Source organism: Gordionus sp. m RMFG-2023, chromosome 3 (assembly GCF_954871325.1).
Source record: "Gordionus sp. m RMFG-2023 chromosome 3, tfGorSpeb1-WG-v2, whole genome shotgun sequence".
Classification (NCBI taxonomy): domain Eukaryota; kingdom Metazoa; phylum Nematomorpha; class Gordioida; order Chordodea; family Parachordodidae; genus Gordionus; species Gordionus sp. m RMFG-2023.
Window position 1 is genome coordinate 15,103,079 of NC_088777.1, and position 16,733 is coordinate 15,119,811.

Genomic DNA, 16,733 nt, shown 5'->3' on the forward strand with positions numbered 1-16,733 from the left:
TTACATCAGATATATCAAAATAAGATGCAGGCAGATCTAAAAAATTAGGATTGGACATATACAAAAATTGGTACTCTACAGGGCTCTAATTTTACTGGATATCAAAATATTTTCTAATAATAAAAACAAAATAATTAACTTTTCTGTAATTTTATTCATATAGTAATTTTGTATATAAAACTAAACAGCATATATATATAACGTTAAGATAAAAAAGGTTTTGTATCATATTAAAATTTTAATGCTCTTAATCGTATAACAATAAATTTAGCTTTAATAGAAAAAAAGAGCATTAATAAACAATATAATCATTAGAATATATTAAATAGAAAGGGTTTTGTGCAAAATATTACAAAGTTAAATTAATTTACTGATTCTTATTGATTCGTCGTTTTTTGACGTTAGTTTCCTTGTTAGTTCTATACGGAAGAATTTCCTTAGCATATCTTTCTTTATCCTTCATTGCCTTCTTTTCATATTTAAGTTTCAAATCTGGGGGACATCTGCTCCATCGATGACCCAATTTTTTGGCTATATTACAAACTGAAAGACTTGGATGCGCTTGCTTTATTTTGGGTCTTTCATCCATTGAAAAGAAGAAGAACGCGGATAACGCTCTTTTGGGTGCTTTCGGATCCTTTTCCTTCTTTCTTTTTCTGGCACTTTTAGGCCCATCATAGGTGGCCATTTCATTTTTGTATCTCAAGCCATCCTTTTCTGCCATTTCTCGAAAAAGCGTCTTTGCCTGGGAATCCATTGTTTTCCATTTCTCGGCACACATCTTTGAAAACTCCCTAAACACTAACTTATCATTTGGACATTTAGATTTTTGCTCCTCACGGCATGTTTGTACAAAAAAGGCATAAGCATTGGTCCGTCCTTTCGGTTTACCATCCCGAGCCATTTTATTCAATATTCTGTATTCTAGTAAAAAAAAATAATGTCAAGTTGTGATGCTAAAATTTCTCAGTTTCTTTTAAAGATATTTTCTTTAAATTTGAAATGAATGATTTAACATTGAATCGATTGATGACGAGTTCATATTATCTGCTTATACTAATAAATGCATCAGCTTATAAAAATTTTGCGCAATTGTTATATGATAAATATAAATTAATATACAATATTATCAACCTTTTTTGCTCCTTTGAATCTTTCTCATATATCGTGTTGCTAAAAATATTCGCCCACAATTTCCTTTGAAGATTAAATTTCTCATATCTGGGTTCGAACCTGGTTTTCAGATTTTAAACAAAATTTAATATTCCCTTCCTCCGAGTCTCTAGTTAATTTTGAGTTATTCCATTGTATCGAAAATGTTTTAACATAATATCTTATAATAATATTCATAAACCATATATTACCCTTTCAACTTTATTTACAAATAGTGCTGTAAAGTAACGTCCTTACTAACGCCATTACCTTTTTTGAAGAAATAGAACCAAATTTGTTACCTTCTTCTAGAAGTAACTAGTAAAGGTAACGCGTTTCTTGTTTCTTTTTTTTGTGTAACGGTAACGCAAAACGTTACTCGTTACTTCAAATTTTTCTTACAAAATATGGGAAAAACATATTGTATTATAAAATTATTTTTATTATTTTTTACATTTTATAAATAATTTAAGGATAGTTTTTAAACCAAATTCCATCATTTTTATTTTAAATTTTCAGTCAAGATTTTTGATCTAATTAATATTGAATCAATCAATATTTTTAAAAAATATTATGTTAATTGTACATTTTCTACAGATCAAGATGAGTAAAGCCTGCCTTGGCTCAAATATGAAACATTTATTTCTCACACCAATAAAGAAAACTAAAGGTACAAAGTTTACATTTTATAGGTGTAAATTGTGTCCCAACTTAAATATTTTAATCTCAACTGTGGAATAAATATGGGCATCCATTTTTAAGGAAAAAATGGGATATCTGATTAAACTGGTTATAACAAGATTTAACTTTTTCTATAACTCCATAAAATTAGTAGAGTCTTATTAAGGAGAATGGCCACAAATTTGACGAATCTTGTGATAAATCTAAATTACAGAGATTTTCAGATAATGACAAGTCATTCGCAGATGAATATTGTATAGCTATATATATATTATTTTATAGGTTATAGAATCTGTTCCTGCGGCTTTCGATTTTAGAGAGAGAAGAAAAAATGCATTTGGGAAATCTCACTCCCACGATAACTACTATAATATTTAAAAAATGGCTTTAAATAATTTTATTTTGTACACCACTTATTAATGCAATTATTCAAGACAAAGATAAAAAATATACAGTTGAAGTATTGTTCACAATTTATATTTTGATAATATTTTATTTTAATTGAATAATTGTCAACAATAATTCACTATTTAAATCAGATTGGCCCTCTTAAAACTTGATGTCAGCGAAGGAAGTTATTTTCAGCTTCAGAAAAGATCCAGACATAGAAATGGCAGACTTAATTCCATTAAACACAACAAACTACATATTATTTTCTAATATAATTTAAATCTTTTATTTTAATATTTAAAATGAAATTCTGATATTTTAATATGTAAATCTTATATTTTAATATAAATTATAATTAAATCGATGCCTTGATGATAAAAATAAAAATAAATTGTAACCTAATTAGATTGATAAACATGCATTAAATACATATTAATTAATTAAATCAATTTATTTATTCAACAATAACATTTTAATGTATTTGACCAGATCAAATACTCCTTCAATCAATTGTCCGAATTTGACCTGTCAATTGACCAACTTGCCAGCCCTGATTAGTATTGTTAAACGGCTCATTTTGAGCCGATTTTTTAAAACGACTAACTCAAAATTTTAGGCATAAAAGTATTGCCTAAGCCTCGAGATTTCGATAATATATGTCTTGTCCTTTGTTCCTTCTAAGAGAAAAACTTTAGGCTACGAAATATTTCTCTCAATGAAATATTGAGTTAACCGTTTTTAAAAATCGGCTTAAAACGAGCCGTTTAACGACACTAGCCCTGATTTATATTTATATATAAGAAAAAAACCTTTTTGTATATAATATTTAATTTTTTAAGTAACGAGCAATAACGTATGTTCCTTTTTTCATAAGGTAACGAGTAACGAAAACCCGTTCTTTTTTTCAGACATAACGAGTAACGCGTTTTTTGAGGTTATATTTACATCACTATTTACAAATGTTAAAAACAAATATTTTGAATGTTTCCTCAATTTGGACTTCTAATCTGCCAAAATTTTAAAAAAATATATACGGTTGGGGCTAAATTATTTAGTAAGTGGAAAGGCGAATGTTATGTGAGGGTCAGATATCTATACCTTAAAATATTTCTCAATAAAAAATAAAAGCATCATTAATAATTAAATGTTTAATCCCATAATGAAATAATTAAAATATTTATTTACCAAAAAAAGTTTTAGTTTGATAATTGATAGATAATCCTATCGCCTTCGGTTCATTAAACACCAAAAATATCGTCACAAATATATTTTTTTTTCTTGAAATTATTTAAATATAAGCTGACCATCAAATCAAAATATTTTTTTAATGTGAAAAGTCAAGATCCTCTTCAAAAATATCTTTAACACACGCATTAAAAAATAAATAAAGAATAAATTTATGAATCCCCAAAGACTATTTAAAAAAATTTTTCTTCAAAATTCAAATAATTATTGATTAATAAACATAGGCCCAATATAATATTATCCAAAAAGTAAAATAATGGTTTCCAAAAATTTAATATAATATAATTAAAATTAATTATCAATCCTTATATTTCTTTATAATCAAGAAACGGGGGGGGGGGGGGGTATATGATAACGCGATATTGGAAGGGGGTAGATGGTTATCAAGATGCTATCGTCAGGATATAATTGGAGGGAGGGGGTAAGGTAGTTTTGATTTGAATTTTCATTTTTTTGCTAGTAGGTGGAGGGTATTGGGTAAAATTTAGAGGGGATGTGGTGGGGTAAATTATAAACTTATTGGGGTGTAGAAGTCATTATAATTATTTTATCTCGGTTAAATTAGTTCGCAAGATAATAGCTGCATGCGTCCAAATAGTGCGATATCTTTGGACATATATCGAAATTTTAGCTTTTGAAATATGGGGAATTCTTCGAAGTATACAACTACTAAACAGACCATAATTCCAAATTAATACAACTACTAAACTAAACAGGCCATAATCTTAATGTACGAACGTTCGAAATATTCAAATTTTTTGGAAATGATATTTTGTAACGTTCGATATTTGGCTTTGCTATCTTTTATCATTATACGTTCCGACACTCAATGGCCTTACTTTAGAAAGTTTAAATGGTAGCCTATGAATTCGCTCAGTGACGTCACTAGCCTTTTAAAACTAAAAGGGCTTTATTCAAAAAATAAAAAAAAAATTCCTAAGACTGTGTCCAAATTATCAAATTAAATTCAAAAACTTTCGAAACTTTAATGAAAATAAATACATAAGCTATTTTAAATATAAAAACGTGTCCGAAATATTCTAAATTTTTTTTACAAATTTCAAAAATTTAATACAATTTCATTAAAATATTTAAATTTGCAAATGTTTTTATACTTTTTGAATTATTTTGGACAGAGTTTAAATTAAATCCATTAAAATTTCTAATAAAAATTAATTAATACTAAATTAAATTACTAATAATAAAAAAGTAAATTATAAATTAATACTAAATAATATTAAATAGAAATTCATATACTAGAAGTTAGAGAGCTGCAAAAGCAGACTCAACCCGAATTTGGGCTTATTTTTTAAATAATTTTAGTTAAGGCTGGGTCAGGCCTTATATTTTTTAAAAAAGATTCGGGCCTGACTTAAATTTTGAAATAAAATTGTTATATTTTAAAATTTTTGCCAGAAACAAAGCACCAAAAATAATTGGTTTTATCATAGATAATACTATATTTAATTTCTTATTCAAATATATTTCTTAATTATTTTTTTTTAATATATTTACTATGTATTCGACCAAATATGCAAAATGCGGGTCTTAATTATCTCCAAAAACATCTTTTTACCATTATTATTGGAGAAAAAAAAATATCTTCCAAAAAAAAATTGTTTGAATAATAAATAAAATCACCAAAAATTTTTTTGTTAATTATTTTCAGTATACGCGTGCATCTTTCTCTCTTTCATTCCTAAATTTCGTCCTACATTACCCTGCATTCACAGTTAGCGCTAATTCGTGGCGGAGAAAATAAAAATACAGTAAATTTTATATAATTCGATGCGAATTCGCGCTAACTATAAATGAGGGGTTAAATGGACGGGGAAAAAATGATTAATTATGCTAGTTTTATCAATAAAATAGTAAAGATATCCAAATTATTGGCAAATAATTTAAAGTGAAAATAAAACCTGTTGATATATATACTATATAATTTGTTATTGCTTTGACTTCTATAAACTTCCAATAACGTCTATTTTAAAGACATTAACTTTAGAAAAAAAATACTATAATAAGTTAAATTTTATGATTCAGATAAAACCGGGGATTTTTTGGCAAAGTATACTTTAATCCTATATTTTCTAAAAGATATATATATATATATATATATATATATAGGTAAGAAAATATAAAAGAAATATTTTTACATCAAATTTAAGGTTTTTGTCTGTGTCCTTGTTCGATTTAATTTTTGAAACTTAATCGCTTTTTAGCCAGGACACCCTATTTAAGGTTGTTATTTAGTGGCATTGTTATTTCTTTTTCTTATTTTTTTCATAAAGGTTTTATATTGCTTTTAAACTGTTTAGTAATAAGTGGACCCATGACACGGCCTTTATGCTTAATGGTATAAAAATAATAAGCGTTAACATCAACCGCTTTACCCTGGTCTCCCCTACAATGAATATTTCTTTACATATATAATTTTAAAGTCCTATAAATTAGCAAAAAGAACTAGAGATCTGCAAAGTTAAGCCAGGCCCGAGTCCGACCCGGGCTTGGGCCTAATTTTATTTAAAATAATCGGGTTCGGAGCGGGCCTAATATTTTTTAAAAAAATTGGGCCGGATCGGGTCGGCATTGGAAATTTTTTTAAATATCCTCTTAAATTTATCAATTTTATATTGAATTTTTTATGTAAAATAAAAATATTTGATTTTATTTATTGAAACTAAACAACATATAACATATGTCTTTTATTTTGAGTAATTATAAAAATTAATTTCTATATTTAAATAAATTCGGGCCGGACCGGGCTGATAAATTTTTTTTAAAAAATTTTGGGTTCGGGTCGGGCCGGCAAAACTTTTATAAAAAAAATTTCGGGCCGGGCTTGAAAAATTAGGCCCGATGCAGATCACTAAAAAGAACTAAAGTTGACAAAAATAGTGTTGAGATTAAGTTTATTGTAATCATTTTTCATTTAAGATCAGGGATATTTAATCCGAATTGAAAGCTAAAGATCGGGAGAAACCGCAGTTACCAGGATAAACAGCGATCTAAAATTGATATGGCGGTTGTGGAATCGGTCCGAGACCGGATTTTATAAGATTTAATTACATTACATTTTTAAGTGTTATTTTTTTAAAAAGCTAGTATGTAGCAAGTTTTTATTTAAAAAAAGTTTATGATTCCGACTTTATCCTTAACTTACTAAATATGAATGATTTGAAATGCAAGTAGGACAGATGGGATCGAGCGCATCTTAAATAAAAAGATAAATATATCCTATTCGGAATAAGTCTAAGATCAAAAGGAGAGAACAGCTAACTTTCACTTATAGTAATTTTTATTCAGGGTTTTGAGAATCTAAAAAATATATGCACTATATATGTGTTCCAGAGTTTAAAATACTCTTTAAAATAAAAAGACATCTTTGGGAATGCTCAGACAGGATTTAAGAACAAATTTTACCTAAAATTCCAAATCTTTTTGTTTGTAAAAAAAACCTTTTGTATGAATAAATATTTTTTTCATGGTTAAAATCTCTAATTTTTTCAACTTTAAATTTTTTCTTCTAAATTTAGTGCTCGAAAAATCTAGAAGATTTTTTTTTTCAAACTGGATGTTTCCTTTTAAAAAAAAATAGTTAATTTATTAAAATTTATTTAAAACACATTATTTAAAATCTCATATATGATTATTTAACATTATTCATAATAAACATGTATATAAAATAAATGTTTAAACAAAACATAAATCTCTGTCCTGCCAAAAAACCCATCCCAAAATTGGAATAAATCGTCTTAAAATAAAATTACATTTTAACATCGGATATTATTTATTAGTTAAAAAAAAAATTTTTACAAATTATATTCAAAAATTTTTTCGTGGCATTTTAAAGGAATTTAATTATATAATACCAGATAATTTATTCAATATAAAAAATTATATTTATTTACTTATTAATTCGTATAGATTTTTATAAAGGTAAAAAATCTTTATTTTTCATTCAATGTATATAGTGTAAATATATCGGATTAAGTAGGGAAACCATGGGGATTCTAAATCTTTTAATTTTAAAACAAGTAACTGATGTCGATTTATTTGAAAAATCTGATTTGATCGGAAATTATTTTCAACGCGTTGTTAAAAGGCTCAATTTAAGCCGATTTTTAAAAACGGCATACTCAATATTTTAGACAGAAAAATATTACGCAAGTCTAACGATTTTGGTCATAGATGGCATAAAGGTTTAGACATCTATTAGCGAAATCTCAAGGCTTAAGCAATATTTTTCTGGCTAAAATATTTAGTTAGCCGTTTTTAAAGATCGGCTCAAATCGAATCGTTTAGCGACGCTAGTACCCTCATTAAATTTCCGACAAGTTTATCTAAAATTTTGGAAAACTTTTTATTTATAATCCGTTTTTATATAGATTTTCCGTATAAATTAATTTAAAAAAATACATAAAAGTTCATATCGAAAATTGTTGGAAATTAATAAGGGGTAAGTATATATTTTACATATGCTGAATACATTTCCGGTTAAATCAGATTTTACGAATATAAAAATCTAGATAAATTATATAAAATTGAGAGATTCCATCACACATTCCAATACGACAATAATATAGAAATGGTGTTTAGAAAGGAAAGTTAATAGATTTATCCGTAAATTTCAGATTGGGAACATGGTTAAATTAACATTAAGGAAATCGAATCCAACATTAAGTTAATCCTATAAAACGTTGTTAAAAGTTCAAAAATGAAAGTTTTTAAAAAATTTTTTTATTAGAATTGTTGAACTAAATACGCCATAAAATTTTATTACAAAATAATTTATCAGCCCTAATTTTTTTTATATGGAAAAATCCTGGTCAATTTAAAAAATGGAGATTTTAATAATTTATCAATTGCCCATATTTTAAATTTCCCTTTTGAACACAATTAATGAAATAAAACAAAATTTATTCAAAATAGCAAAATTTTAAAAAGCCGGACTGGACATAAAATATTAAGTAAAATCCTATAAAATTTTAAAAAGCTCTAAATTTTTTCTTATTCTTATTCGGGTCAGTCCTAAAATATATTTATTCAATTCAAAAAAAAGGTTCTACCAACTACAATATATTTGTGTTATTATTTTTGATATTTTACCCATTGATAGATGACCCCTCGCCAGATATTTAGTTCCTAATGTTTTAATGTTACATATTTTTAGTCAGGCTCACATGAGTTTCGGCACATTGTCTTATTGAGATTATGAAAAATCTTAGGTTAATCGGATTCGAAGGGCTCTAAAAAAATTAACTTGTTAAATAAATTTTGTAAAAATCGGAGTTGAAACAAAATAATTTTTTTAAAGGCCCAATTTGAACCGATTTTTGAAAAACGGCTAATGCAATATTTTATTCATAAAAATATTATGCAAGCATGAAGATTTTTCTCATAGATGGCAAAAAAAAAGATTTGGAATTTTAGGTAAAATTTGATCTTGAATCCTGTCTGAGCATTCTCAAAGATGTCTTTTTACTTTAAAGAGTATTTTAAACTCTAGAAACATCATATATAGTACGTATATTTTGTAGAGAAATAACCTTCTCAAAACCTTGAATAAAAATTACAATTAGTGAAAGTTTGCTTTTCTCTCCTCCCGATCTTAGACTTATTCCGAACAGGATATTATAAAAGAATGCTCCTTACTCTCAACCCTTCCCAATATAACTCAACAATCCAAACAATCCTTTTCTAATAATTAAATAAATATCAACAATAAACATTACCAACTAGGACAATTTTACAAGTCCAATTTATTCGTACAAATATCCACATATAACATTATATTTCATAAAAATATTAAATCTTCCCGATCAATCCCGTCTTCATCCAACATAATGTCTTCTTCACTCCAAACCGCACACAAAAAACTTTTTATTGTTCTTTACCAAAAAAAACCCATGTGATTATTTCGTTTGACCCCCATCCACAGAAAACACTAATTCCCCTGTCAGAAAATAACTGACATATTATATTATATTAAATTTATTTCTTCCTTTCTTTCAACAGCTACAACAGATATATTGATCTTTTTATTTAAGACCCGCTCGATCCCATCTGTCCTACTTGCATTTCAAATCATTTATATTTGGTAAGTTAAGGATAAAGTCAGAATTATAAACTTTGTTTAAATAAAAACTTGCTAGCGATATCTTGAGGCTCAGGTGATATTTTTTTGTTTAAAATATTGAGTTAGCTGTTTTTAAAAATGGTTCAAATCGAGCAAAACTGGAATAAAGGGTTTTGGTTCTAAATATTTTTCGATAGTTAATTCTGGCTTTTAAAAAATTCCAAGTTCTTTAACCTGACCCGCTTCCGAGAGTTCTTGTTCGAAATTGTTAATAAATAATGAAAAAAAGAAATTTAGAAATAAATATTACTTAAATAAACCCTTTAAAATAAATCACGCAAAATTTTATAAATCAGTTTTATTTTTGTTAGATAAAATTGGTTCCTAAACATTTTAAAAGGGTTTCTAAATTCCATAAATGTTAAGAGGAAGTTCTGATTCTTTAGATTTAACTGGCCAATTCGGATTTTTAGTATAAAAAGAATTTTTAAAGCATTTCCTCCTAAAAGATTATATTTTATTGAATTTGACTTATAATTTGATGTAATAGTTACATGGGATGGCAGACATATTATAAATCACCATTTAACATGTATGAATGGTTCACAGAATGATATTTTTAAAATACAGAGTGTTTTCAAATATAAATTTTTTAAAAAGAGAAGAAAAAGTAATTAGATAATTTAACTCAAGCAGGCTATATTTAACCGTTCTTTTAAAAAATTTTAATCATAGATATGCAGAGGTCATTATTTTTGGCCAGGTTAGGATTTGAAAAAAAAAACATTCTAGCTCGTCCCGAATTTTTAATGTTGATAATTTTATGGCCCGACTTGGAATTTTTTAAAATATCGTTATTTCGAATAATTTCTGTCTTGTATTTTGCAAATTATTTCAAAGAAATTGAAAATATGAGCTTTAAAATGAATATTAAATGTTCAATTATATGCTTTTCTAACGGATTATTTGATATAATTTCAGTCTTTTTTTAAAGATCGGTTCGATTTTTAATTTTTCAAAAAATATTAGGTCATATATTTTATTAATTTTTAATAAAAATTTCTAAGCCCGACCAGGATTTTCAAAATCATACTATTTTATGGCTCTCCCGGCCTGCAAATCTCTAGTTTTTATTAAATATTTTTATTTAAAATATGCTAAAGCTTATTAATTTTTTAGAAATGTTAAAATCTTATAAATTAAAGAATGCAAGGCGCCTTAACTTTCTTTCCTGCCACAAATATTAATCTTAGCGATAAATTCAACCTTATATTTTTTAAAAAACAACAAAAGGACAAAAAGTAGGCTAGAGAAAGTAAGGCTAAGTTTTTGAATTTTAAACTTTTTTTGATTGAAGACTAATTGTAAATGTTAATATTGAGTAATGTTGCTAAGTTACTTTTGAAAATTAATCAGTACAAGTTACACTATAAAGGTAACTAGTTAATTTAAATTATTTTATACAATTCGTTATTTTTATTATAAATAATTTTATTATGCAAATTTTGCTATTTATTTTATTTGACTTTATTAACAGTAAACTATTCTCGTAATTGGAATCCAAAAGATTGGATAGTTTATATCTAAATATTAGCTTTCCTAGACTAAAAAAAGTTCTGCAATATTGTTAGATGCAAATGAGACATTAGATTTAATAAAATTTAAACAGTAATTTTATTCGAGAAATAATTATTTAACGATAAAGGATGATATATAGATTCATGTTAAATATCGCATGGCGTGACATTGAACCAATTAAAATGTGATACGATCGAGATAACCAATGTTGATTCATATTTTAAAAAAAGTCATTTTTTAATAGTTTCTGGTCTAATCGGATGAGTGCGTGTATCTCAATCCTCTGGGTTTTTTCCTACTGAGGCAACTTGGTGGTTCCGTCCTTGGAGAGATGATATATAGTAGATAGTACTCGACTGATTCTATTAATATATATTAAAAAATAAATAGGTCTTATTACATTTTCTTTAATATTGGTCGTTGTTAATTGCTATATGTTGACTATGCGATATCTATCATTAACCTGATATATACATATTTATATAAGTAATTTGTATTAACTAGTTACGGTTATTCTTTTTCATATACTTTAACAGCAATATCGAGGTATAAATAAATTTACTCACCATGGATTTAAAAAAATAATGTCATCTAGCAATATAATAAATTTGATTTAGTATTCTAGTAACTTGATTAGGATTGAATATTTTGTTGTTAAAAAAAACATCATTAAATAAAAAAAGGATATCGTAAGTTAAATTTCTATATAGTACCATGTTAAGTTGCTTTTTTTGGTTTTCTCTAGCTATCACAACAAATAAATTATGGAGTTCGCAATGGCGGGAATCGAAGGAGCTTCAAAAATTCCTCCACCAAAAGATATTTCAGGTTCTAAATATCATGGTATCAATTTTGGCCCTAGAACTTCTCATTTACTACACGTCAGGCCCCTGAATGACAGAAAATTATCGGGCGATACTATTTTAAATGGGATATCCGCTTATACTACTACCAAAAAGAGGGCTTCAAATTGTAACGCAGAGAAAGGTGAGAAACGGCAAAATAATAGGAAAAAGTCTTCTGTTGTAGCAATAACTTCTGTTCCAACTCTTACCAAATGTAATAGTGCCTTGGAAAGTTCTATTACCCGTAATACGAACGCTAGTATTTCCAATATCGAGGTTAAAATAGTAAATAAACAGATGGTAGATTACAAATTATTCCCATCAATGACGGATATGAGCCCTCAACAAACTTCATCTTTTTTCTCTAGAGTTAAATTCGGTAGATTTTTTCCCCTCAACGTATTTCCCCAACTATGGCATCATAAAAAACAATCAATGTTGGTTAAAGATGATAGAACTTTCGAGAGCGTTTTAGCGGAAATAGAGGAAGATGAAAGAGGCAAGTTTGAGAGAGAATATTATTTACAAAATTCAACTGATTTTAAAGCGCTTGGTAAAAATGAGTTTTTGATTCGCCCAAGTGGGTCAACTTCGACAAATTTATACCCGAGTGATCAATACTTAGTTGATTATGAAGTAGTAGATCTTGGAAGGCATAGCCAAGTGTCAAACACTTTAGGAATGAAAGGTGGTCACAATATTGAATTCAGTAGAATTGAGAGTTTTGAAGACTTATGTGATAACTATATTAAACAAGAGAAGAATGATAATTATTACCCTCAATCACGGGGTCATGACAGAAAACCTGAAGTAACCCAAAAACATCTTCAAGGTGGAAATGTTTCAACCTTTACTCGTGCATATAACTATGATATAAATAGGAATGAAGAATTATTTAAAACCGAAGACTCGGTAATCATTTCTAACATGAATATAAATACCTCCAAACAGAAAGCAAATGGAGATATAAAGTTAATAATTGTCGATGACGCGAATTCAAAAGAAAGACTCTCAAAAAATCCAAATAAGGGCAAGCCTAAGGGATACAAACGACTTAGAAATGTGGCTAATGAGAAAGTGACTATAAATATCAGCGGTCTAAAATTTGAAACGTACGCGCGAACATTGTGCAGATTCCCTGATACACTTTTGGGAAACCCAAATAAGCGATGTCAATATTACGACGCGATCAAGAACGAATACTTTTTTGACCGAAACCGGACATGTTTCGAGGCCATCCTATATTATTACCAAAGCAGGGGCAAGCGACTCAGAAGACCCATCACGGCACCGCTGGAAGTTTTCACAGAAGAATTGCGATTCTACGAGATGGGAGAAGATGCTATGAGCACATTTCGCCATGAGGAAGGTTTTGCAAGTGAAGATGAAGAAGAAAGTTTTATAGATAATGTAGATGACGAGGATACTTTATTGGAAGAGAAAATAGGTTTGAGTAGAGCGTGGTGGGATAGCTGTAGAAAAGGATATCACAATTCGCGGAAGAAGCTTTGGTTATTGTTCGAATATCCAGAAAGCTCAACGGGGGCCAAAGTTATAGCCATTATATCAGTAGTCATAATATTAGTTTCAATAATCATATTTTGCCTGGAAACACTGCCGGAATTCAAACATTATAAAGTGATCGAAAAACCTCTGGTGGTTAAAGGCAACAATGGTTCCTTAAGTTCCGAAATTTATCGAAAACGGGATGTTTATTTTAACGCCATGAGCTATGAAAATAACGCGAACGAGAGTTCGGTTAAAATGGTCAAAGTGATAACGGAAGACGAGGTGCCCAAGTTTAACGAACCCTTTTTCATTATCGAAACCGCATGCATAATTTGGTTTTCCTTTGAACTTCTTATTCGTTTTTATTCGTGTCCGACTAAGCTCAAATTTTTTAAGAACGTGATGAACGTTTTCGATTTGGTATCCATCATTCCTTATTTTATAACATTGGGAACGGCATTGGTAAACGAGACAAAATCTAACAACCAGGCGATGTCTTTAGCCATTTTGAGAGTAATAAGGCTAGTGAGAGTCTTTCGTATCTTCAAACTATCTCGCCATAGCAAAGGTCTTCAGATTTTAGGCCAAACTTTGAGGGCCAGTATGAGAGAACTAGGATTATTAATGTTTTTCCTATTCATAGGTGTAGTCTTGTTCTCTAGTGCAGTGTATTTCGCCGAACAAGATTCCCAAAACTCCCATTTTAAGAGCATACCCGACGCATTTTGGTGGGCCGTAGTAACAATGACAACAGTGGGTTATGGCGATATGAGACCCGTTAGTTTTTGGGGGAAAGTCGTTGGATCCCTTTGCGCTATAGCGGGGGTTTTAACAATAGCCCTCCCCGTTCCTGTTATAGTCTCTAACTTTAACTATTTTTACCATAGGGAAGTCGAGACGGGTGCTCTCAGCAATCTAGATTGTTGTGACGATACGCAAGATAACGATAATTTCTCTGAAGGAAGTGAAGAAGGTAATGGCTACTCGGAAGGGCTTGGTAGATCCAAAAACAAAAGAAACAAGTGGAAGATAGGTGGCGATAAGGAGGACGATAAGGAATCAGAGCTAGATAACGATTTAAATGAAGGAATCGACATTAAGCTGGTTGACGATCCAATGGTATTGAACGTGTCAAAATCAAAGGTCAGTTACCTCCAAGACTTTGCAAGAGAGAAAGGACAAAATAATCAATTTTATCAACCTAATGAATATTCAATAACCGCTAATATGCCTAACTATTTTTATCCAGGGTTATACTATAAAAATCGGGATAGTTACCAAGGTAATAACGATAACTTTGAATATAATTATTCCCCCAAAACAAACCATATTGACGGTACAATAAATGTAGATCCATTGTCCATATCTATCAAAGAATCATTACATCATGATCAACTTTATTCATTTCCAATTTGTAAACATTACAATACAAATTTCGATTCCACTACAACTAAATTCAATGCTAACACACCCATACTGGCACCGAAAATCGTATTTTATCATAAAAAAATAATGAAATCGAAAACCCTATATCAATCTGTTGAAAACTTTTCATCTGATCCATCAAATATACATGATACTTATGTTACAAACTCAAATTTTGTTAAATGCCCAAATAATCCCGTTTATTTGTCATCAATTAATGATAAAACATCTAATGGTCCAGACAATAAATCATTGTCTTATAATTTTGACAACAAAAAACAATTTAAAAAGATATCAAATAAAATTATAATAAGAATTCCAAAGGCAGGAAAGTTAAAATACAATGATGAGATAGGTTCAAAAGGTGCAAGTAATACATCTCCCAGATCTTCAGAATTATTTGATACATATAGAAATCCACAGGTCTGCTCACTTTTACAAAATTTAAATAGTAGACCTTACAAACCTATCCACAGCATAAAAGCAAATGAACAATTTATTCATCCATTAAATCATGAACCAAAAAAAAACGATTCAAATCTTATAAGTTATAGTCACATATACTCACATCCTCACTATGATAAGCTTTCCATTAATAAAACATTAAATACAAATAAGTATAGATTAAGCAAAGACACATTGGAAAATTTCCAAAATCAAAAAGGTTTATGCACATTAGAAGACAATTTAAGGTACATAGATTCATCTGGAAGTGGATTTATAACTCCTTCTCCAAAAAGAAAACTAGAAATTGAATGTTCTGACAATATTAATAAATCTGTTTATAATAATGTGCATAATAATGTTCCCAAAATAAGCTTTGACCAAAAATGGTATAATAATGAAAAAAATTTTAATTTATCTGTTTTCCATCAAAATTTTAACTACTTACCTAATCAGGAACAACAAAATGGAATGCATTATATCACAAAAATTAAAAATCAATATACAGATCAATCCCACTTAGAAATAAATCAATATACGAATTATCATACAAAACATATTAGTAACATATCTCAAGAAAATTTTAATAATGATATTTTTAACATTTGTGTTAGCTCACAAAACATTTTTCCCACACCTCCACTTACACCATTTTTAAAAAGACAAATCAAATGTGATTCAATAAAATTATAATATATTCAAATGGATATGATTTGTGTATTTCTCATTTTATTTTTTTTATAAATTTTAACTTGGATAAAATAAATTTTGTCTGACAATAATTCCATTAAAATATGAGATCAAGATTAAAATAATTTCATATTAATTTGAGGTTTTAATAATACAATTCTTTTTGTTAACATAATAATAAATTTAATAGGCAAAATTAGCGTAATTAAATATGATCACATTATAAAATAAAATAAATTTCACAATTTAAGACTGAATATTTAAATTTATTGATGTTATATATTTATTATATACAAAATATAACTTTGAAACAAGTCAGATATACCACAATTTGAAAAATTTAATAACTATTTTATATAATTTTCATAAGAATATGCTAAACAATAAATATATAAATGAATTTATTATATAAAATACTTAAAGAAAGTAAATGGCATGCCTGGATCTGCTCCTTGACGAAAGCCTAATATATTAAATCAAAAAAATAACAGCTATTATGTTTATAACATACCAAGATATACCACATAAGGAATGAACCCCCATTGGAAGGATAATCTAAGCAAAGAGCTCATTAAAGATAGTTTTTGCCTAAAGGGCGATAATTTTTTGCTTTTTTGGCTTGATTCCTTCTCATCGAGCATAAATAAATCTGCTGGAAAGTCAGACATTTACTATTTTTTGTGAATGAATTAACT

General features: G+C 28.1%; 1 protein-coding gene across 1 annotated transcript; it reads right to left on the bottom strand.

Moving 5' to 3' along the window:
• Nucleotides 1-367: 367 nt before the first annotated feature.
• LOC135926754 (high mobility group protein B1-like) lies at nucleotides 368-904 on the bottom strand. Its single transcript, XM_065462685.1, has one exon. It carries the CDS (start codon nucleotides 902-904, stop codon nucleotides 368-370), a length of 537 nt encoding a protein of 178 aa, XP_065318757.1.
• Nucleotides 905-16,733: the final 15,829 nt, after the last annotated feature.

Bases quoted from the DNA above. Each gene is read 5' to 3' on its own strand.
- LOC135926754 (XM_065462685.1), bottom strand. From the start codon at position 904: ATGGCTCGGGATGGTAAACCGAAAGGACGGACCAATGCTTATGCCTTT.